Source organism: Elgaria multicarinata, chromosome 11 (assembly GCF_023053635.1).
Source record: "Elgaria multicarinata webbii isolate HBS135686 ecotype San Diego chromosome 11, rElgMul1.1.pri, whole genome shotgun sequence".
Lineage (NCBI taxonomy): Eukaryota > Metazoa > Chordata > Lepidosauria > Squamata > Anguidae > Elgaria > Elgaria multicarinata.
Genome location: NC_086181.1, coordinates 36060628 through 36085071, shown reverse-complemented (window position 1 = coordinate 36085071; position 24444 = coordinate 36060628). Strand labels below are relative to the sequence as shown.

At 44.7% G+C, this 24444-nt stretch overlaps 2 protein-coding genes across 2 annotated transcripts in view; both read left to right on the top strand.

Moving 5' to 3' along the window:
* Window positions 1-24444, top strand: part of SLC39A2 (solute carrier family 39 member 2) — a 378852-nt gene that overhangs the window by 310717 nt on the left and 43691 nt on the right. The gene's annotated exons all lie outside the window — the stretch shown is intronic.
* LOC134405709 (ribonuclease-like) lies at window positions 7617-8051 on the top strand. Its single transcript, XM_063136954.1, has one exon. The coding sequence runs from the start codon at window positions 7617-7619 to the stop codon at window positions 8049-8051; it is 435 nt and encodes a 144-aa protein (XP_062993024.1).

Genomic DNA, 24444 nt, shown 5'->3' with positions numbered 1-24444 from the left:
GCTTGAAGCCTTGTTTTCTTACTGTCAAAGGCCTGTGTAGTAGTTGCTGAGTGATGTTCAGAAGAGGCAGGGAGACAATCGCTTTGAATATTGTTAGATGAAGCCTGGATCAGATAAGTTCAATTCTGATTGGCTGGGAACTCTAGCTAGGTGGAAAAGAGCGTGTGGGGAAATTACAGTTAAGGTAATTGGTTGGTAAGAGGGAAAAAGTTTGCTAGTTGATCTGTGGCATTATAAAATAATAATAATAATAATAATAATAATAATAATAATAATAATAATAATAATCCGCCTCTCCCTCTGGATCGAGGCAGGGAACAAAACTAAATAAAATATAACACATAAAATTAGTTAAAGGAGCATATAAAACCAATACAATATTAAAATAACGATCACAGCATCTTAAAATTCTTAGGTTTAAAATTCATCTGGGTAGGCCTGCTGGAAGAGACTAGTCTTTACAGCTGCCTTATTTATTTATTTATTTATTTATTACATTTCTATACTGCCCAATAGCCGGAGCTCTTAAACTAAGAGAGAGCATTACGCTAACGAATCTCCTCCGGCAGACCATACCACAGTCTGGGGGCGGCAGAAGAAAAGGTCCTCTGGGTAACTTGGAGAAGGACTTGGAGAAAGCTGAAGGGAAAGTGAATAACTGAGGCCTGAATATTAAGCTATTCTTTTTCTGGGGAATAACCATACATAACTGGTGAAGATCAGGAGTAGGGAGCAGGTGGCTGTGTTATGCCAGGAGAACTTGCCAGAAGAAGTAGAAATCTAAGAACATAAGAAGATCCCTGCTGGATCAGACAAAGGGTCCATCTAGTCCAGCCTTCCTCAACCTGGGGCGCTCCAGATGTGTTGGACTACAACTCCCAGAATGCCCCAGCCAGCTGGCTGGGGCATTCTGGGAGATGCAGTCCAACATATCTGGAGCGCCCCAGGTTGAGGAAGGCTGATCTAGTCCAACACTCTGTTCACACAGCGGCCAACTAGCTATTGACCAGGCAACCACAAGCAGGACATGAGTGCAACAGCACCCTGTCGCCCATGTCGCTCTTTTCCACTGCCCCCCACTGGGTGTCCTCTTTTTGGTTTCCCAACAATATTCACCCTAGCCATGACTGACTGTATGAATACAAATGAACTTCCTTACAGGTTTTTTTTTTTAAGTGGACAGCACATCAGAAGCCTAGGGTGCAGAAGAGGTTGGACAAAGCTGATGGCTGAGTGTGTATTCAGTTCAATGGGATGCATGTCTATCATTTCAGGTACAAAGCCAGGAAAAAGTCAGGTACCCACTGTGGCTGAAAGGAGGGCTGTGAGCTTTTATTTGATATTACTTCTGTCTTCACTCTTTCAAGCTGGGGTGTTGTACCACACTGTGTGGACAAGCAGGACTGTGTACAGCTACCCAGCAGCTTCGGGCGTGAAAAATACAGAGGGAAGGTTACAACAGCTGGGATTGTTTAGCTTGAAAAAAAGGAGGGTAAGGGGGAAACACGATAAAGTTGTATAAAATTATGCATGGTGTGGGGAATGTGGACAGGGAGACATTTTTCTCCCTCTCTCAAAGTACTAGAACCCTGGGGTCATACCATGAAGCTGATTGGTGGGAGTTTCAGGACATAGAAAAGGAGAGACTTCTTCACACAGTGTGTAGTTAATCTATGTAATTTGCTACCAGAAGTTGCAGTGGTGGCCACCAATTTGGATGGCTTTACAAGGGGGTTGGATACATTCCTGGAGGAGAAGGCTATCAGTGGCTAATAATCCTGATGGCTAAGTGCAACCTCCAGTATCAGAGGCGGTAAGCCTGTGTGCACCAGCTGCTGGGGAACATGGGTGGGAGGGTGTTGTAGTACCATGTCCTGCTTTGTTGGTCCCTGGTCATCAGCTGGTTGGTGACTGTGTGAACAGAATGTTGGACTAGATCAGCCTTCCTCAACCTGGGGCGCTCCAGATGTGTTGGACTGCACCTCCCAGAATGCCCCAGCCAGCTGGCTGGGGCATTCTAGGAGTTGTAGTCCAGCACATCTGGAGCGCCCCAGGTTGAGGAAGGCTGGACTAGATGGACTCTTGGTCAGATCCAGCATGGCTCTTCTTATGCTCTTATGAAAAACACAATTCGAGCTTGTCTCTACACAACTGAGAGAACACTTGTGTTGGTAGCAAGGTTACAACACTTTCCTTCTGATTCGGATCAACCGCTCACCATTCATGTGCTTTTAGCTTTGGGGGCGATTTCCTAATGCGCTCCTTACATGCAAGAACAAACTCAAATGTGTGGAATCAGAGGTCTGTGGTACAGTTCTTTCTGGACCATAACCCGCTGGAGATAAGGGTGTGTGTGAGAGCTGCATAGCTGAATGTTCCCCAATCCTTGGTACATTAGATTTCCTCATAACAGGACTTCTTTTTCTTTTCTTTTTTAACAAAGAAGAATATTTCAACATGCAATTCTTAACTTCCTCTACTTGGCAAACTGAATTGGTACCATACAGGAAGGGATAATATATAGTATATACGTATAATTTTTAAAAAGAAGTAAAAACGCATCAATGAAGACCTGTGCAGTGCTTCATAGTAATATAGTTGTATTCATATATATATATATATATTTAATCTTGTGAATCAGTTTTGATAAAAGGAGGGATAAAATTGTTTTAAATGATTTTTTGATTTCATTTCTATACTGCCTAATAGCCAAAGCTCTCTTGGCAGTTCACAAAACTTAAAACCGTAAGGGACAGCGTAAAATATAAAATATGGAAGCTTAAAACCACAATATAAAAGTACAATCGAAATAAAACCAAGCAGCAATGCTGAGATGTAAAATACAGATTTAAAACAGCAGAGTTAAAAGATTAGGATGGTGAAATGCTAAAATTCTGGGAAAATGAAAAGGTCTTCACCTGGCACCAGGAGGACAACGTAGGTGCTAGATGAACCTTTCTAGGGAGCTCATTCCATAGCTGGGGTGCCACAGCAGAAAAGGCCCACCTGCTTCACTTCCTTTGGCAGGGGTTCATGGAAAAGGATCCCTTGAAGCTGAACTTAGGGTCTGGGCAGCTACATATGGGAGGAGGTGATCCTTCATAGAATCACAGAATAGTAGAGTTGGAAGGGGCCTAAAAGGCCATCGAGTCCAACCCCCTGCTCAATGCAGGAATCCATCCTAAAGCATACTTGAGGGATTTGAACAGATGGTTGTCAAGCTGCCTCTTGAATGCCTGCAATGTGGGAGAGCCCACAACCTCCCTAGGTAACTGGTTCCATTGTTGTACTGCTCTAACAGTCAGGACGTTTTTCCTGATGTCCAGCCAGAATCTGGCTTTCTGTAACTAAAGCCTGTTATTCCGTGTCTGGCCCTGAGCAACCCAATAAAAATACATTGGGTCGAATCCAGACTTAGTCATACCGAGAGTAGACCCTTCAAAATGGATGGCACTGAAGTTAGTCAAAACTAACGTAAGTCCCACTTTTTTCAGTGGATCTATGCTAAGCATGACCAGATACAAAAATGGGCAGGTTTGTTGATAAAGAGGGAATTTCCCCAGGTGCTGTGTTCATACCAATGGCACCAGCTGAAATTCCCTTTTTATTGCAACTGTTAAAGATACAGGAGCCTGGTCCTCCTTTCCATAGGGTCACCCTACTAAAAGTCAGACACAGTACAACACAGCTCCTCCCTTGTTCTTCGGCCAGTTGGCAACGACTGAGAAAGAATCACAGAGCGGCATTTGTGTTCCGTTTGTTTGCTACACTTATCAGGGACTGAGGTGCTCCAAAGTCCCAAGGGAGGGACACTTTTGCACGGATTGGATCCCAGCATTCCCCAGGAAACCAGAGTGAAGGCAAAACTGGCAACATCGTGCGACGATGTCATGAATTTTAGATTTCAAGGAGGAAGAACCGAGAGTTTCTCTTTCAGAGGGAGAGTCGGGTGGGTTGAATCACTCTCACATCTTAATCCAAAGATATAGTAATGTTGTTTGGACTGATTTTCTAAACAGCAATGATCTCCCCTCCCTTCTTTGCGTCTTCTTAACTTGGCTGGCAGACAACTCAGCGTAACTTAAGAAAGTGGCAAGAGATGTTTCCACCCGCTCCCAACACCATCAATTCCAGATGTTCTTTTTCTTCGCTGAGAAATACAAAACAAGAATCATGTTGACCTGGTTTTCAGCTTTGTCTGATCTGGCTTTGTGAACCCACAGCAAGGCCTTGGCAAAGGTTTACAGCACAGCTTCTTACTGTAGCGTTGTTATCGCTCACGACACTGCAGAGGGAGAGATAGATTAAAGAAGAAAAAGAAAGTAGAAACAGATTCTCTTGGCAATAGTCAGCAGGCTTTCTAGAGCCATCTAATGTGTCTCTCTGTAGTTGTGTGTGTGTGTGTGTGTGTGTTTAAATTATATTTAACTTCCCCCCTTTGCTTCCCGTTTTCCCAGGAGGTCGAGATTGCAAAATAATTTGGCTCTGTAGGATTTTTCTTGGAATTTGATCTCTTCCTATTTCACAGCCTCGAAAAACAACAGGGTAAAAGGCAGTACAGAGAGGGAACCATTTTGCTCTGCAAGGAAGGGAAAATCCGGCGAAAGTGAGGGGACTGGGACGCAGGGATTCAGGTGAGTTGCCAAAGGGAATGGATGGGCGTTGGGTGTTTGTGTGACGGGCGTGGGGAACGAGAATTCCAGAGTTGGAAGGAACGCATATGCTCAATACAGGATCTACAGTGCAAGATGCAACCATAGCATCTCTGGCAAATGTCCAGCCAGCCTCTGTTCAAATGTCTTTGCAGAGGCCACCAGTGAGGGAGGAAGCAGCAGCCAGGCATCTCTCCACCGTGCCTGAGTCCAGCTCCAGCTGGGAGCCCCCTCCCTCCTGCTACCAACTGTCACTGCAGAGGCCACCATGAGGGAGGAAGCAGCAGCCAGGCACCTCTCCACCGTGCCTGGGTCCAGCTCCAGCTGAGAGCCCCCTCCCTCCTGCTGCCAACTGTCACTGCAGAGGCCATCATGAGGGAGGAAGCAGCAGCCAGGCATTTCTCCACCATGCCTGGGTCCAGCTCCAGCTGAGAGCCCCCTCCCTCCTGCTACCAACTGTCACTGCAGAGGCCACCAGTGAGGGAGGAAGCAGCAGCCAGGCATCTCTCCATCGTGCCTGGGTCCAGCTCCAGCTGAGAGCCCCCTCCCTCCTGCTGTCTCCTGTAACTGCTGAACTTTCCAACTAAGATTGTAGTGCCTGAATTTGCTTTCCTTTTCCCCCTCCTCCTCCTCCCTCCCAATCCCCTTTCCTTTTGTGTCATGTCTTTTAGATTGTAAGCCTGTGGGCAGGGACTGTCAAGAAATACTTTTGTAAGCCGCCATGAGAGCCTTTTTTGGCTGAATGGCGGCATAAAAATACTTAAATAAATAAATAAATAAATAAATAAATAAATAAATAAATAAATGCCTCCAACAAAAGAAAGCTCACCATCTCCAAAGGAAACCTCTTTCACTATCAAACAGCTGTTATCATTAGGATGTTTCTCCTAAAGCTGTTGAACATAGGAAGCTGTCTTAGACTGATAGCTTCATCATACCAGGGTTATACTGTGCAATCACTGTGAATTGCGTACAAAGGACTCCGAAGTTTTCCAGTTTATAATCTGCTTTGACTGTGCAGTACTCTCATGTAGGGATGTGCTCCACTTCTCCTCGAACCGGAGAAGCAGGAGCGGAACGGGGGGGCTTCGCCTACCCTTAAGGCGGAGGCAAAGAGGATTGGGGGGCCGGCGGAGCATGGCGAAGCAGATCGAGGTGAAGGTGGATCCTTCGCCTCGATCTGGAGCTCCGCCAGAAAGGTAAGTGAGGTTTACCGGGCCCTGCCGCTGTCGCCCATGCGGCGACAGCAGCAGGGCCTGGTAAACCCCCCTCCTCTCCCTTACCTGCGTCCGTCCGCAGTCCCTCGGCTTCTTCAATTGAGCCCGCGGCTCAACCAGGAAGTCTAGGCCGCACTTGCGGCCCAGACTTCCTGGTTGAGCCACGGGCTCAATTGAAGAAGCCGAGGGACTGCGGACGGATGCAGGTAAGGCCCCCCTCCCCCTTGGTCTCTGCAGGTAAGGGAGAGGAGGGAGGGGGCCTTACCTGGCGTCACTCCCCTCTGCTGCGGAGCTCCGATTCGGAGCCGGAGCTCCACAGCGAAGAGGAGCGGAGTATGGGCGGAGCGGCGTGGAGCGGGCCGATTTGAAATTTTCGGATCGGCCCGCGGGGCGGATCGGGGGGTCCGTGCACACCCCTACTCCCATGCATCCTGCTTTAATTGTGCTTCATATATAAAAGAACCGACCTATTTTAACACCTCTTTAGGAGCAAATCTTTTGTTGTTCTCCAAGCGGCCACTGGGGGCACAGGAGGGTGATTTGATATGTTTAAAGTACAAATTTAACAAATGCTTACATCTGCGTAAGTTTTAAAGATAAAGACATCAAAATTGGCACAGTAATAGATATTAAGGAGGGCTTTAAGCATACCAAATTTGAATCGGATTGGGTCATCCGTTGATTTTTAACATTTCTCCCCCTTAAACCCTTGCCTGGTATGTAAAGGATCTTAGGAGCGCTGCCGCTCGGGGTGTGATTTAGCTAACAACAACAGCAACTTTACACTATGGGGATAATTCAAGGGAAACGGGTACATGGGATGAAGCCTTGAGCCTTAACCATCTAGCCTAGAATTGTCGACACTGACTGGCAGTGGCTCCCCAGGGTTTCACCCAGGAGTTTTTCTAACTGCTTAGGGTGTCCATATGGAAAGGAGGACAGGGCTCCTGTATCTTTAACACTCAAATAGGAAGAGGAATTTCAGCAGGTGTCGTTTATATGCATGCAGCACCTGGTAAAATTCCCTCTTCATCACAGTTAAAGCAGGAGCCCTGCCTACCATGACCAGATACAAAAGAGGGCAGGGCTCCTGCAGCTTTAACAAAATGTCCCTTGGCCATTCCAGTCAGTGTTGACTAGAGCTTAGAAAACATTCCATCTATCTACACCATGGGATAGGCGGGTAATAAATTATTATTAATTATTATTATTATTATTATTATTATTATTATTATTATTATTACAGGTAAAATGGCTCCTGATCCCATAAACAGGCTGTCTAGATTGTCTTCCCTTATTATTCTGGTGCTGTGATAGGAGAAGAATGGAGAGTAAACATTTTCTTTCTTTCTTAGCACTCTCTTTATTGTCTTCTTTGCATTCCATTTCTCAGCTTGGAGTTGCCTGGCAGAGTCCCTGTTTCTCTTCCTCCCTCCTTCCTACAAAGAGCTTTCAGCTCTTTTAAAACTAAACTGGCCTTTCACTTCCACAGAAGTTGTAGTCTTGACAACATTCCACCACTGACTCTTCCCTTCTCAGCTGTTAGAATGCTTATGACATCACAGCAGCTCAACCAATGCCTGGGGTGGATGGTGCTGGTGGTGGCGGCTTGCACACAGGCAATAAGCCAGAGATTTCTAGCTCTTATATAGATAAGACTAATGCATGCAGCATTTTTATCTGCAAATGGCTTTATAACAACTTTTTGACTTTTCCATCTCTAGAAGCAATTGACCTCAAGGCACAAATGGCGGCCTGCTCAGGATTGCTACTTTTGATGGTTTTGCTGGGGCCTCTCCCAGCTCTCACCCAAAGGGAATCCCGTCATGAGAAATTCTTCCGGCAGCACATCGACTTCCCAAAGACCAGCAGTGAGCTGGATCCCCGTCGCTATTGCAACCTGATGATGCAGAGAAGAGGCATGACCGCCACCATCTGCAAACCCTCCAACACCTTCATCCACGGGGATCACACCCCTGTGGATGCCATCTGCAGAGGTGGTGGGACCTTTTACAGTGAGAATTACTATGACAGCAACGCCCCCTTTGACCTCACCGCTTGCCGCCTTGTTGGGGGAGGTACCCAGCACCCCCCCTGTACCTACCGAGGCAGGATTAGCTCCCAGCGCATTCGAGTGGCCTGCATTAATGGGGAACCAGTTCACTTCAAGGCTCCTCTTTAGGAGTGCAAAAGGTAGCACCTGTGCAACCCTGACTTCTGGAAACTTCGTTTAGCATTAGTTTGGGATTGCATGTTTCGTGCCATTTTAGAACCTGGCTGAAATAAAGATTCCATTTCCCCTTTAGCATGTTTATGTCTTTCAGCTACAATTTGCTACCGCCATCAAATACATATACTGCCAAATAGTAGCTATCAAGCAATATAACTGCCTATTTTTAATCTGCCATTCAATGCCCTAAGACCCAGGCTTTTCCACCTCTTTCACAAGGTATGTCCACCTTCCAGCTGTGAAAAGGTTATTCCCTGTTACCAGGGAACTCTGAGATAATGTAGGTTTGGGATCTCTAAAAGAGAATTCTCAGCACCCCCAACAAACTGCAGTTGGGGGAGAAGAATTTAAAGTGCACTTAAAAAAAAGTCTTTTCTTTTTCTTTTTACATGAACACAAGTTTGGGAGTGTGCACGCTTTTCTTCCCAAAAATGGGTGCACATTCAGGGTTGCGAAGGAGGAAAGTTCTGTTGATTTGCAAACCGAAACAAAATACATGTATTTTGCTATTGGCCAACACTTTCCACCCAAAGGTGTCCTTTATTGCTTCTAGTGGTGAAAAGCAATGTATCTGGAATGGAGAAACAGAGACCAATGAATTTCTTCAAGAGCTTCATTCATCTTGTTCTAATAGGTTCTGAGAAGTTGGGAGTGTGGTATAACTGAGTAAATTCCCAGGGCTTTGTACCTCTGCTGCCAAATCTTTGGGTGAAAATCTAATGTGACACGGGAGATGGTGTTATTCCCAGGATGAATGAAAAGCATCGGTGTGGAAAATGTTTTTCTTAGGTTGATGATTGGAGCCTGTTCCTGAATGGTCTTCTCTTGCAGCTTTGTGCAATAAAATCTTTGTCTATGCATATAAAATGTTGTTGTTGTTGTTGCAGCAGTCCCTGTTCAGTGTTCTAGTGAGTCAGTGTTCTAGTGAGTCAGTTTTCCACTCCCCAGCAAGAGTTATTCAGGATTTTGGGTTCAGGCTCGGTTCTTGTTGTTCTCTCCACTTTAGGATGGTATGTATGTGTGTTCTCTCCACCCTAGGATTTTCCCCCTAAAGTTATTTTGGGGGTGGATTTTTTTTGGTTTTGTTCTTTATTTTGTTTTAGGTTCTTCTGCAAACTTTGGATTTCCCCCAGTCCTGCCAATAGCTCCATTTTGTGCACGGATAGCAACTGTTTTGGCTATCCCTGCACACTCGGAGAATGAGTTTGCCCTAATTAATAGCATTAGTAGATAGCATAGTGATGAGAAGCCAATTTGGAGAGTGGCTTATAGCTCAATGTTAAAGCACAGACTCCATTTCGATGCTTGGCATCTCCAGTTTTGGGCTGTGTGCTGAGGATTGGAAATACCTCCATCTGAGACTTTGGGGAGCCATTCTCAGTAAAACCAGACAATTTATTGCCAAATAGTGTGACTTGGTAGAAGTCAGATTCCAAGAGCCAAATGACGTGCAACATGAATCACGTAGCATTTAGATGAGGGTTTTTTTAATGTTTCACCAGACCCAGTTTAGAGCAGGACCACTGTGCACTGGGAAGGGAGAATTAAAACTCCCCCCAACCACTTTTCCCCCCAAAATCTGCCCCCCTACATACACACAAGGGGGATTTTAGGGGGGAAATAGTGCAGGGGGGGAGGTTTAGTCTTTACCTCCCAATGTATGGTTTTCTTAATTTGAATTGGGGCTGTTTACATTTATACTACAGCAAAAAAGAAAACAAAATCCCTTACCCTCAACCATTCACTACACTATTAGTGTAATGTGTAGTTTGTCTCTAACATTCCAACCTAAAAGAATCAAAAACATGAAACACACCAAGATGACTGACTTGGGTTCCTTATACTATTTTCCTCCCTGCCTCTCGTAAAAGGGTTTTGAGCATTTCCCCTCCATCTGGTTTCCCAGAATCTAAGGATGCTTAAATGCTTCTCAAATCCTGAAAACACACACACACACACACACGGTGTTGACACTCTTGCCAATGTTCACATTCCAGCGAAACAGCTTGTGAAAGTCAATTTCTGTGGTCTCAATATTTGCACACTTCCCTCCAGGAAAGAGGCCTCCATTTAAACGCAGCATTTAGTTGGGTGTTTAGAAACAGGCTAATGTCCAAACCACGAAGCTTTTCAAAAGGGAAGTAGGTGAGGTGGGAAGATTCCTTGCTCTTGTTTTTATTTATTGATTTACAAGCTGGCCATTCAGCGTCTCCAACTCTTTGGGGCTGATATGAACTTTTGGAAGTGCATTGTGGGTGATCTCACAAAATTGCTGCTATGGGAGTGTGTGGGTTGCCCATTCACAGCATGGCAGCTGTGATAGGCAGTCTGTCGCAAAACAGAAGGCAAATTGTTGAAGCTAAAAGAAAAGCAATTTCCCCAAGAACTTAAATGCAAGGCAGAAGTAGATTCTGAGCTCCAGAACACAAAACCAGGGTTTTGAACCCCCTGTAAATGAGAAACGCAGTCTACAACCTGTTTAGGCTGGGTAGAACTTGAAGTTCAATAGGCTTAGTGCCTTATCTCGGTGGGCTTTCCCCAACCATCACCTCTGGAATAAGAAATGGCACTTTGGGACGCACAGAAGGTAAATAAGAGACTGGTGTCAAGGAACTGATAATAACGAGCCAATAAAACAGAGAGGCCTGCCTATGCTGGATTGTTCCTGTTTGGTGCTCCTTTATCAACTGCCAAATATTGACCAGCTCAGTGGAAAACGATCAGACAGACAATCTTAGGACAAGACTTGGGATCAATAAGGTTGCTCACTCAAGAATGTCAAGGTTGTCACTGAACAACACCAGCATTTATACCTACGGAGCTGGGGGTCCTCTATGAAACAGGACGTCAATCATGTTCTGCGGTGTTGTGTGTTAAGCTAAAACTAAACAAAGAATTGAATCAGAGAGAAAGAATTGTAAAGTTGGCAGGAGCACCAAAGAGCTTCTCTGGCGTTTTGTCAGAAGGCAACAGTACCAGCCGCTCATTAGTAAGGTCCGTCTTGCATTTCTGGCTACCAGTTCTTTCCCATACACCCATCCCAGTCAGAATCCTCTTCCAGAAGATGAAGATGGTGGCATCCTAGAATTTAGCCACTGTGGGACACAGATCCATTACTGTCTTTTCGGTGCCAGGTCAAGACGTTTCTCTCAGGCATTTAACAGCATATTTTGAGTTTTTAATTGACCCAGTATAGATGGATATTGTATGTAATCTGTTTTTATGCTTTTTATGGTTTTAAATTTGGTATATTTGTTTTTAATGTTCCATGTTTTAATCCTTGCAAACCACCCAGAGAGCTTTGACTATGGGGCGGTATAGAAATGCAAATAATAATAATAATAATAATAATAATAATAATAATAATAATAATACACATGCCTGGTTGTACCTTGGAGCTATATCTCTGCTGCATTGAAAAGAGGAACTCAGGCACTAAATGGTACCAAAATTCACTACCTGAGAGCTTCACCTTGCCTTATGGCAGGAATGCAAACCTGAGACTCAGGCATCAAATCTGCCCCTGAAAGGTCCCAATCCAGCCCTCCAGAAGGCTCCACTCCCTTTCCCCAGCTACTGTTTGCTTGATAATTTCCTGGCTTTTGTGCACGTTTTCCCCATTCTAAAAGGCTGAAATGTCTCTCCTAAGATATGTTACTGGCAGCACATAACATAGGGAAAGCCCTGCTGGATCAGACTGGTCCATTTTGTCCAGAATGCTGGTCCATTTTGTCCAGCATTCGGTCAACGCATTGGCCCACCAGCTGTCGACCGGGGTCTCCTGACTCTCTGTGTAACACTATCAAAGGGCTGGAGGGAGTAGCTGTGAGAAGGAAGAGGCAAAGATATCCACTTCTGTCAGCACAGTTGATCCAGTTTAAATCTGGAGCCAACCTAAAGAATTGAGAAGTACTAGGTGGAACATTAAAGAACTCACTGCTACCCTAGGCATACATGCCAGGTAGTTTTAACATTCACTAAAGGAGCAAATAATTGATGACCGGTCGTGACCAGTCGAAAGGTTCAAAGAATTCAAACATCACACTCCCAGGAGAAAAGTCCAGAAACTGGGAGTCAGAGAAGAATGTTGTGTTTACCAGTTAACAGAGAGAGCAACATCATCCCAGGAGGTCAAAAGGATCTTGACCCTTAGGGCCTTTGCTCTCCTTAATCTCAAACCTCCTCTTCATTTGTCCACCGGTTCTGTCCAGTTCTGTGCGATCGGAGCTCATCTTCTCCCGGCTCCTGACTAGGCTGTGTATAAAGAGACCTGGGGAACGAAGGGAAAATGTGGAAGACTCTCAACTCCGTATGCTATTGAATTCACCGCTTTGGCGAGCACCTGGGTGAGTTGGGATGATTTTCTGGGTAATGCCGGAGTGTAGAAAGAGGGAAGCCATGCTAACGTTAGAACCTGCTTTCATTTCACTTGTGTCAGGGATGAGGTTGGAGTCATCCTTCAAAGAAGCCTAGAATACAGTTCTGGTTTCACAGTATCTCTGTACGGTGACTGGGGTCCTGCAAGAGCATTTTAATGACCATTTTTCAAACCCGACACCAAAGGTTGATGTAGACAAGATGGTGGCAGCTATATCTGTTTAATAATGTGTGCTGCTTCCACCAGACAGTGAAGGGAGGGGGTTTGCTTTCATCATCAAAAGTGGCGTGCAGATGAGGGGAGCCAAGACCTTGCCCAGCTCCCTGCCCCATGGCCCCTTCACCTCAGTCGCTTTTCTCCCATCCTGGCTCTGATATCAGAAGTGAACAGTGAGGGTACAGCAAGGTTTTTTTTATAGTGTGCAGTTGGACACAAAATGTGCAGTTGGAAATCTGATAATGTGCAGTTGAAAAAAGTGGTGAAAAAAATAAGACACGTGTTATGTGTTTAATAAGAACTTAATAGACCAAGACAGGGGTGGCATGTACCACAAATTATATAAGGAGCCCTTGATGGTGTGACTGATGTTGTTGGGTCCTGTGACAGTGATGCCTGAATAGATGTGGGGGCAGAGTTGGCACTTGGGTCTATTGCATGGTCTGGTCCCTCTGCCTGTGTCTCTGTCCTGTGTACTATTGCTGGTTAGCATCTGCTTCAGGTTGGGAGGTGATCTGTAGGCCAGGACCGGTCTGCCTCCCAAGGCTTGTGAGAGAGAAGTGTCTGTACTGATGATGGGTTGGAGTTCACTGATGAATTTATTATTTATTTATTTATCACATTTATATCCCGCCTTTTTTCCTGTGAGGTACCCAAGGCAGCATACATAATCCTCCTCCTCCTCCTCTCCATGTTATCCTCACAACAACAACCCTGTGAGGTAGGTTGGGCTGAGAGTCTGTGACTGGCCCGAAGTCACCCAGTGGGTTTCCATGGCTGAGTGGGGACTAGAACTCGGATCTCCCGACTCCCAGCCCAACACTTTAGCCACAACACCACATTGGCTCACAGTTGCAGTGGTTTCAATTGGGGGCTGTAGGTGACAACCAGTGTTGTACTTCTCTTGGTCTGTCATCCTTCCTGGTGTCAGGGAAATTCTCCCAGTCGAGGAAGACACAGAGTCCAGGCAAGTCGTGATACAAAGGCTTTTATTCAGAGTTCTACACGTGTAGGAGAAGGGCAACCTCCAGCGAGCTGAAGGCCAAACTCTCCGACTACGGTCCATGTTCAACAATCTTATATACACTCAAATTGCTTTGATGAACTCATTCTTTCCCCCCTCCTTTGATTGATTACAGATCCCATAACCATTGTAAATTGAAACTATTATACATAAAGTTTTTTTTTTTTACTATTTCAGCTATAATTGGTCAAAGTATTACTTTTTCTTCCTGATAAGCACCCCCCAAGGGCAGCGGAAAGTTCCAGAGCCTGCTCTGATAGCTTTGCAAATTGCCCAGTCAGGGGCCCTGAGGTGTTTTGACAGCGGAAGGATGAGCCCTTCCTGCCCGAATGATATTGCAGTTTGGGGTCAGGAATGCAAGGTTTTCCGATATGTAACTCAGGAAGGAGGAACAAATAGCTGGGAGGGTTGAGGAGCCAGGAAATGGGTGAGAATTCAGGGCAGAGTTGATTGCGATTCCTCTAACTATTCTCAGTTGTATTGCTCTGGGAGATGTGTGGGCAAAGTGTCAGGGTTTCTGGGGTGCTTGAGAAACAGGATATTTGGGAAATTTTCAGTTTTCTTTGGCCCAGTCAATCTGTCTTTAAGTTTAAGGTGCTTCTAGTGTTGGTGATAATTTGTCCAGTCATGAAAGAGAAATAATGTGTTTGGCTTGGGCAGGGATGTCGGTGTCTGACAGGGCATTTGTGCAGTTGGAAAATTTGCTTTAAAAAAACCCTGGGGTACAAGGCAGGGGATGGTGCAGGTCCCTTCACCTGCCTGTCTCTTTGGATGTTCAAAGCATCCCAACACATACTGCCTTTATATGCAAAGAGGGCACACATAGGGTTAAGCAAAGATGGCCACTGTCACCTTGTGAAGCTAAGAAAGATCAGAGAGGTATATAAAACATGTTTGTTTTTAAAATTGTGCATATATCACATTTTTCAGCAATGTTTGTATTTCCGTATGATGGAATTTGCGAAAAATTCCAGAAATGTAAAAAAAAGAAGAATCGCAAGTCCTTGGAATCCACACAACAGTGAAGTATTCCCCCATCTTGTAATTGTGCATTTGTTTTCTTAGGAAAAAGAAACCAAATGCACAGTTACAAGATGGGGGATACTTGGCTCAGCAACACTACAAGCGAGAAGGGTCTTGGAATTGTTGTAGATCACAAGAAGAACGTTAGCTAACAGTATGATGTGGCTGCAAAAATGCTATTTGGGGATGCATGAATAGAAGTATAGCTTCCAAATCATATGAGGTATTGGTTCACCTCTATTCAGCCCTGGTTAGGCCTCATCTAGAGTATTGCGTCCAGTTCTGGGCTCCACAATTCAAGAAGGATGCAGACAAGCTGGAGTGTGTTCCAAGAAGGGCAATGTGTGCGGTGATGAACAGGGGTCTGGAAACAAAGGCCTATGAGGAGAGACTGAAAGAACTGGGCATGTTTAGCCTGGAGAAAAGAAGACTAAGGGGAGACTTGGGCAGGATCTACACTACTGCTTTAAAGTGCTTTATAACAGTTTTGACAACTGTTGGGGCCCAGGACACACTCCATATACAGTTGTCAAAACTATTATAAAGGTGTTTAAAGCGCTTTAAATCATTAGTGTAGATCCAGCCATGGTAGCACTCTTCAAATACTTGAAAAGTTGTCACACAGAGGAGGGCCAGGATCTCTTCTCGATCATCCCAGAGTGCAGGATGTGGAATGGGCTCAAGTTACAGGAAGCCAGATTCCAGCTGCTCATCAGGAAAAACAACAACAGACACAATGACCCAATGAGGTCGTGGGCTCTCCCACCCTAGAGATTTTCAAGAGGCAGCTGGACAGTCAGGTACGCTTTAAGGTGGATTCCTGCATTGAGCAGGGGCTTGGACTCAATGGCCTTATAGGCCCCTTCCAACTGTACTATTCTATGAAAGCTGTGAAATTTGCAGGTCTGATTCATATCAGACATATTACACCAGTTTTAAAATATCTTCACTGGCTGCCAATTAGTTTCTAGGCAAAGTACAAAGTGTTGGTTATTACCTTTAAAGCTCTACATGGTTTGGGTCCAGCCTACCTGCAGGATCGCCTTCTCCCATACAATCCGCCTCGCACACTCAGGTCCTCTGGGAAGAATCCACTTCAGCTAGCAAAAACTAGATTAACAACTGTTACCGAGAGGACCTTTTCTTCCGCTGCTCCCAGACTGTGGAATGGCCTGCCGGAGGAGATTCATCAACTTGACAGTCTTTTAGAGTTTAAAAAAAGCAAGAAAGACTGATCTATTCCGGCAGGCCTATCCAGTGAAATTCTAGGATGTTTTCAGGATGTTTTAATCATGTATGGTATGTTTTAATTCGTTTTAATGTGTATTTTATATCATGTTTTTATACTGTTTGTTTTACACTTTGAATTGTTTTAGTTTTTGTGAACTGCCCAGGGAGCTTCGGCTATTGGGCGGTATAAAAATAAAATTAATTAATCGTCATCATCATCATCCAAAATCATTTAGATCCATTGCGAATTTTTCTAACATCGCTTCCTGCTTCATGACTGCCTAGCTCTTGTCCTCTGCTGCCCTCTAGTGCCAACTGCATGACACACAACAAAAAATAAAAATAAAACTTCAATAGATGTGCCAATCCATGATGGGGTGAGTAGGGGGCGGGATCCAAAATCCATAGTTGGGCAATATGTTCATTGGGGCCAGCCAAAATTCAATAAAAATGTGGAAGCTTTTGAGTGCTCCAGAATTCCTCATCAGTCAGGCGATACAAAAAGAAAGCCAGTTTGATGTAATGGTTAGAGTGTTAGGCTGGGATTCAGGAGATCTGGGTTGTAGCCCCTACATGGCCATGAAGCTCACTAGGTGACTTCGGGCAAATCACTGGTGCTCATCCTAACCTACCTCACAGGGTTGTTATGAGGATAACTTGGCCAGGAGGAGGACTATGTGAACTGTGTTGGGTTTGTTGCAGGAGGGGAAAAAAAAGGTGGGATATAAATGTAGTAAAATAAAAAGCAGGAGATATGGGTGTGGAGGAACAAGAAAGTCCCCAAATTTGGTCTGGTGTTATATAGCCATGAGGTCTGCAGTTCTGTATCTGTAACTTACAACTTTCGTCTGAAATCCATGCATCTTCAATCAATACTGCACTGCACCGGATCAATACTGATACTGCACCACCGGAATAATAAATAATAATAATAATTCTTACCCGCCTCTCCATTTTGATCGAGGCAGGGAACAACAGTAAATATAAAATACATAAAACTGAATTAAAATCTAATATACCTTGTTAAAATCCTAAAAACATCCTAAATATCCCCGTCTCCACAGGTTCCAATGGGGAATAACTGCAGACAGGGGGCAGATCTACACCAAGCAGGATATTGCACTATGAAAGTGGTACATAAAAGGCACATGTGGAGTCCCTGCTGCCATCACCGGCTCCTTCGCGCGGCCAGCTTCTCTGGTGTCTCAGTGCGATCAGCTGCTTGCTCAGGGATGCCAGAGAAGCCGGCCGGCCGCGCGAAGGAGCCAGTGATGGCAGCAGGGACTCCACATACGCCCTGTGTTCGTAGGCCCCGGAAAGTACAGCCTCCCTACAACATGCTGGGGATTGTAGGCTGTATGGAGGCCTAGGTCTGTGCAGGGAAATGGCAGATCCATCATAAAATGGTGGATCTATCACAAAACAGCCTCTGTGCTTCAGGAGCTGGAGCCGGAGCCATGCACAGACCTAACGAAATGGTCTGAAATGGTGCAGCATGATTTTCCCCACCTCATTCTGCTGTGTATGTAGATCACAGCCCAAGCCTTTAGATAGCCTTCTGGGATTAGCATTTAAAATTAGTTCCAGGGCCAGCTCACACCGTGCTGGTGGCTGATTTATGCCTCAGACGACGACGCCTCAGCTCTGGTACACGTTGGTTCAGTAGCATAGCCTTTCTTTAATCCTAAAAAATACAGATGTGTTCCCCATCAAACTGAACCACCAGGGTTATGATAGCATTTCCGGTTCTGTATGAGAAAGCCCAAGTAGAGTAAGGTTCAGTCAAGCACCTTGCAGGCCATAAGACATGGCTGGTGGGCCACATTCAAGATTGGCTCCAACTCACTTACTCCATTCTGTGGTTACAGGCTCATCTGAACTCAGCCATGTGGTTCTCCCTGAAAGGAAGTGAAACAGTGGCGCTCTTCCTGTTGGTGTCGTCTGTGATCGCCAGCTATGTCTCTTCCCAGAATCCTCGGCATGAGAAGTTCCTGAGGCAACACAACGACTTCCCCCGAACCAAGGTGGTGGGGCAGGATTACTGTAGCACCATGATGCTACGCAGGGGGATGTCGAGGCCTTGCAAAGACACAAACAGTTTTGTCCATGCCCCGAGGAACCAGCTGAAGGACATTTGCAGCTGGGCCGGGAGCCACTATCGCAGGGCCTTGCGGCTCAGCAGGGCGCAATTATCTGTCACCACCTGCAAGCTGAACGGGACTTCCCGGGGCCAATGCCGCTATTGGGCCCACACGGGACAAAGACACATTCTTATTAGTTGCGACCCATCAGGATGGCCTGTTCATTTTGAAGAGAGCAATTTCATGTAGTGCAGCCTTACATTTCCTGCTTGCAACAGCAGTACACACACACAAAAACATGTAGAAATCTTCGAAAGCAGATAGTTCGTACATTTAATACACAACAGAACCCCGGTCACCTCAATCTCTCTGGCCTCATACAGATTTGTCATACAATACAATGGCCACACATGAATAGAACTCCTGCTTATGGAAACTCTGGACTAAATCAGGCCTACACATTTTAAGACCCACTACACACAGGCCACGAGCCACACATAACAGCCACAAGTTTATTACTTGCCTAGGACTGTAAAATGGGTGATTATGTGCCCTCCACAACACATGATATGCTTCAGCTGATATGCCAGCTGCGCCCCTTCCTAGAGTTGGAAGACTTAAAGACGGTAGCGCACGCACTGGTAACTTCGAGGCTCGGCTTCTGCAATGCGCTCTACATGGGGCTACCTTTGTACCTGGTCTGGAAATTTCAACTAGTGCAAAATATGGCAGCCAGGTTGGTCACCAGTACACCTAGGGGTGACCATATTACACCAATTTTAAAATCACTTCACTGGCTGCCAATTAGTTTCCTGGCAAAGTATAAAGTGTTAGTTATTACCTTTAAAGCCCTACAAGGTTCGGGACTAGGTTACCTGCAGGATTGGCTTCTCCAATACAATCCACCCTGCACACTCAGGTCCTCTGGGAAGAATTTTCAGCCAAAACTAAACTGATAACTGTTAGCCAGAGGACCTGCTTTTCTGCCACTCTCAGATTGGAATGGCTTGCCAGGAGAGATTCGCCAATTTAACAGTCTTTCTGAATTTAAAAAAGCTAATAATACTGGTCTCTTCCAGCAGGCCTACCCAGATGGATTTTAAGATGTTTTGGCTGTTATTTTAATAATGTATAAGTTTAATATGTTTTTAATCAGTTTTATGTATTTTTGTATTCAATGTTGTTCCCTGCCTTGATCCAGAGGGAGAGGCGGGTAAGAAATAGATATATTATTATTATAGCATTCAGGATGGAAGCCCATATACAGTGCAGGATTAGGTTATCCAAAGATTTTGAGCTTCGTCCCATGTACCTGTTTCCCTCGAATTATCACCTACAGCGCTAAGCTGTCGTTGTTGTTGCTACCGGGCGGCTAGATCCTTTGCATACCAGGAAATGGGTTTAAGGGGGGAAATGTAAAAAAATAATAAAAAATCAACGGCTGACCCAATCCGATTCAAATTTGGTATGCTTAAAGCTCTCCTTAATATCTATTACTGTGCCAATGTTGATGTCTTTATCTTTAAAGCTAACGCAGATGTAAACATTTGTTTAATTTTTCTTCAAATCCTGCTCCTGCGCCCCAGTGGCCACTCGGAAAACAACAAATGATACGTTGGAAAACTAGTAGCAAAATATTGCACTTCTTTTGGTTAAGAAGCATGATTAAAGCAGGATGCATCGGAGTACTTCACAATAAGAGCAGATTATAAACTGGAAAACTTCGGAGTCCTTTGCACGCAATTCGCAGTGATCGCACAGTAAAACGCTGGTGTGATAAAGCTCTTTGTGCCTCTCCCAAATACAGCCCATATATATGGAGGGGTACAAGAGCATGCCTGCCCTGGACATATCCAGATGCCCCATGGCCTAAGCCTGTAAAATCCATTGCACAGAGACCCAGATTAGCAGATTTTATGCTGGATTGCAAAGATTTAAGCTGTATTCAAATTTCACACCCTGCATGGACCTGTGGAGGCAAGAGGGGCACAGCATGTGGGTGGAAAGGATTGTCACATTTCCCTTCATGCATTTGGACTATATTGAGGAGAGCTACCCCCCCAATCTGGCCCTTTGGTTTTACTCTTCCCTTTCCCAGCTATTAATATAAGAAAAAAAGTCACACTATTCTTTGTAAAGGTGTATTTTTTCCATGATAAAAATTATAATCATTTGCCACTGTAATCCACTCACATACAACAGCTACTCTGTTAGCCAAATATTATAGGTTCAGTAGCACGGTGGGTGTGATGGAGAGTGCCTTCTCAGTGGTGACCCCACCCCTGACCATGTCCTCACTGAGGCCCGCCTGGCACCTACACTGTCATTTTTTCAGCACCAGGTTAAGTCTGCCCTCTAATCCCAGGCATTTAATGGCATATGATGGGGAAACTTATGTCAGCTATTGTTATTGAAATTATGTTTAGCTGTTTAAATCATTTCAAATTGTGTATATTGAAATTTTGTGCTGTTTTGTTATCTTGTATCTGTAGCTTGTGGTTTTCTGAATTGTTGTGAATGGACTAGTGAGCTTAGGCTGGTGGGTGGTACAGAAATGAAATAAATAATTTTAAGTACATTACATTGTCTACCCAAAATCCAAAGTGTGTGTGTGTGTGTCTTGTACACAAAGGGCCATTTTGGAATCAAGTGATAACATTTCAGATTACAGTGGAAATCAGATAAAAGCTTAAGCTTTTCAATGTGGCAACATTTATTTATTTATTTATTTATTTATTTATTTATTTATTTAAGTATTTTTATGCCGCCATTCAGCCAAAAAAGGCTCTCATGGCGGCTTACAAAAGTATTTCTTGACAGTCCCTGCCCACAGGCTTACAATCTAAAAGACATGACACAAAAGGAAAGGGGATTGGGAGGGAGGAGGAGGAGGGGGAAAAGGAAAGCAAATTCAGGCACTACAATCTTAGTTGACATTTTCAATTCCAAATCACATTTTTTGCTTGCAGAGTTCATCTCGAGGGATATTTAAACGTACACTCCTATTAGTTTTACTTTGGCAAGAAAGCCAAGTTTCAGCTTCATGGAAAGAAAAATGGAGGATTTACCATATTATTTGCTTCTACCATTTATAAAAACCTGTTCTTTTTGGAAATGATATATCATAGAATAGTAGAGTGGGAAGGGGCCTATAAGGCCATCGAGTCCAACGCCCCTGCTCAATGCAGGAATCCACCCTAAAGCATCCCTGACAGATGGGTGTCCAGCTGCCTCTTGAAGGCCTCTAGTGTGGGAGAGCCCACAACCTCCCTAGATAACTGGTTCCATTGTCGTACTGCTCTAACAATCAGGGAGTTTTTCCAGATGTACAGCCGGAGTCTGACTTCCTGTAACTTGAGCCCATTAATCCGTGTCCTGCACTCTGGGAGGATCGAGAAGAGATCCTGGCCCTCCTCTGTGAGACAACCTTTTAAGTATTTGAAGAGTGCTATCATGTCTCCCCTTAGTTATATTTTTAGTTATATTTTCAATATAACTGAAAAGGTTGCTCCTTTATGTTTGCTTCGGAATACCCATGTTAGAAACTTTGAACTGCCCACATAGTAGATTGTTTCTATATTATACATGAATGTTTTGTACAGCTTGCAGTAGCTTTTGTACAGCTTGCAGCACCCCAAAAGTGGAGGTTTGCCATTGAAATTTCGCTCAGTCACAAACAAGAGTATGCTACAAGACCGCCTCATGTGTGGACACCCTCAAACTGCTCTCACACGTGGGCAAATGCGAAGGGTCTCTTTTTCTGGTCTCCACGCAGCCGGCTGGCTTCTCTGGTGTCTCAGTTCGATCAGCTCGGAGAGGCAGATGGCGTGGTTCGCCCAACTGCGAGCGGGACGGGTGGGGAACTCTCAGTGCTATCTCCAACCTTGGAGCCAGGAATCTGAAAGGTCTGGGGGCCATAAGATTGCTCCCTTATTATATTTATCACTGTACCAATTATATTTCTATGCTGCTTCTCATATTATTATTACGACAACAACAGTAGGGTGACCATATGAAAAGGAAGACAGGGCTCCTGTATCTTTAACAGTTGCATAGAAAAGGGAATTTCAGCAGGTGTCGTTTGTATATATGGAGAACCTGGTGAAATTTCCTCTTCATCACAACCATGAAAGCTGCAGGCGCCCTGCCTTCTTTTAAATCTGGTCACTCTAGTATAGCTCCTGCAGCTTTAACTGTTGTGATGAAGAGGGAATTTCACCAGGTGCGACATGCATACAAATGACACCTGCTGAAATTCCCTTTTCTATGCAAGTGTTAAAGATACAGGAGTCCTGTCCTCCTTTTCATATGGTCACCCTAAACAACAGAGCTCTTTGGCTATGGGGAGGTATATAAATGTAATAAATAAATAAATAAATGTATTTCTTACCAGCCTCTCCCTCTGGATCGAGGCAGGGAACATTAGACACAAATACCGTAAAATACATAAAACTGATTAAAAAAATATAAAACTGATACAATATTAAAATAACAGTCAAAAATCTAAAAATTCATCTGGGCAGGCCTACAGGAAGAGATCAGTCTTTACACCCTTCTCGAATTCGAAGACTATTAAGTTGATTCCACAGTCTGGGAGTGGCAGAAGAAATGGTCCTCTGGGTAACAATTGTCAGCCTAGTTTTGACTGGCTGGAGTAAATTCTTCCCAGAGGACCCGAGTGTGCAGGGTGGATTGCACGGGAGAAGGCGATCCCACAGGTAACCCGGACCCAAACCTCGTGGGGCTTTAAAGGTAATAACCAACACTTTATATGATGAGATCCAGCAGCTGTCGCTTGAGAAATTAACTTCCCCGTCCCAGGTCTCCCAAAACTTACTTCTGGTGCTTCGGGTTCGTTTTCCCCTATATCTGTCTTCGACACTTCCAGCTCGCTTGGCTCCTGTTTTCCCCTGATGAAGACCAGCAGTGGGAATTCTAGTCAGGGGCAAGCACTGCAGAGTGCCTCTCCTTTGCTGTGGAGGAAGGGACCTTCCTCCAGCTCCTCCTTCTTCACCTCCATGGAGCACTCAGCAAGAGCCTGAGAGCCCGTGGACCTTCTCCTGTTCATCCTCTTTCAGGGCAGGAACAGCAAACGACCTAATGATGAATCCGAATTTGTCCGCAGAACTTGGAAAAGCAAGGGAGAGAAAAGGAAGGTCATCTTTGCTAGCCGTGGCAGTAAGAACCCCAAGACAGGAAGTTAAAGCGATGGTAGTTGGGGTGAGGAAGAATAAAAGGACGCAGCTAATTCAGGCTGTCCAATAGTACTATTAACATAAAAATTCTGTTGAGTCTTCGGTCTCCTCACCCCACCCCCTTAGGATCAACTTTCCTATGTATCTATGTCTCTGTAGCACACACATTTGGGAGTCTTCTCTCGGCTGAAAATAAGCATAGAAAGGTTTTCACCACCTCCCTGGACATGGTAATAATTAGAAATTAATTAAAAGTCACACAAGATGACTCTCTTCAGACACAGTAAGCCATAGTTGGCCGCTACCCCTTTTGCAGCAAATGGTTAGTGAGTGTATTTAAACCGTGGTTATGTAGCCACCATGGTTAGTTTATTAATTTATTGCATTTTTTATACTGCCCAATAGCTGAAGCTCTCTGGGCGGTTCACAAAAATTCATTCACACGACACGCCATAATATTTAGCTCAAAATGCTTAACCACTGTGGCTCAGTGTGTCACCTGAACAGGGATGCCAATTCCCCCCCCCCCCTGCAAAACTAACCTTCCCAAGCTTGAAGCAAAATTGCAAGAAAAAGAAAGCTCTGTTTCACAAGGACCATCAGCAAAGCTGGAAAAGCACATTTTGGTTAAACAGTCAAGTTTTCCCTTGCTGTCTACACCCTGATTTTGGGGAAGGATGCAACTTTTTACCTTTAGAGTTGCAGTTTCTTTTGTTCTAACTAAGGCATCTATTGGGGTTGATGAAACACAGCCAGATACTTTGATACTCCTGGACGTGGCTGTGTACGTAGGTAGACGTAGCAGTGTGTGTAGGTAGAAGACCAAAGGGATGACGATGGAGAAACAAAGCAGGATAACCAAAGTTTCACCACCAACAACAACCTTTTTGAAGACTTTGGCTGAGTTCGGACGACACGCGAATCATCAGTTGTTTCCCATTCTGTTCCTATTACTGCCCTCCCCCACAGCTGATTAGTGTGTCATCCAAACTTAGCCTATATCTCATATCTTCTGGAAAATACTATTACCTCACAGATTTGGGGGAGTCAGCTGTTGCTTATATGCCGTCCCCTCCCCATGTAGGCCAAGGAAAACCATGGCTTCAAACAGTTCCAAAAACATAAACCAAGTACAAACCCAGTATTTCTACATTTCCCCTATTATCTGCAGCATAAAACACATTTTACCTCACTCCGA

Bases quoted from the DNA above. Each gene is read 5' to 3' on its own strand.
- LOC134405709 (XM_063136954.1), top strand. From the start codon at position 7,617: ATGGCGGCCTGCTCAGGATTGCTACTTTTGATGGTTTTGCTGGGGCCT.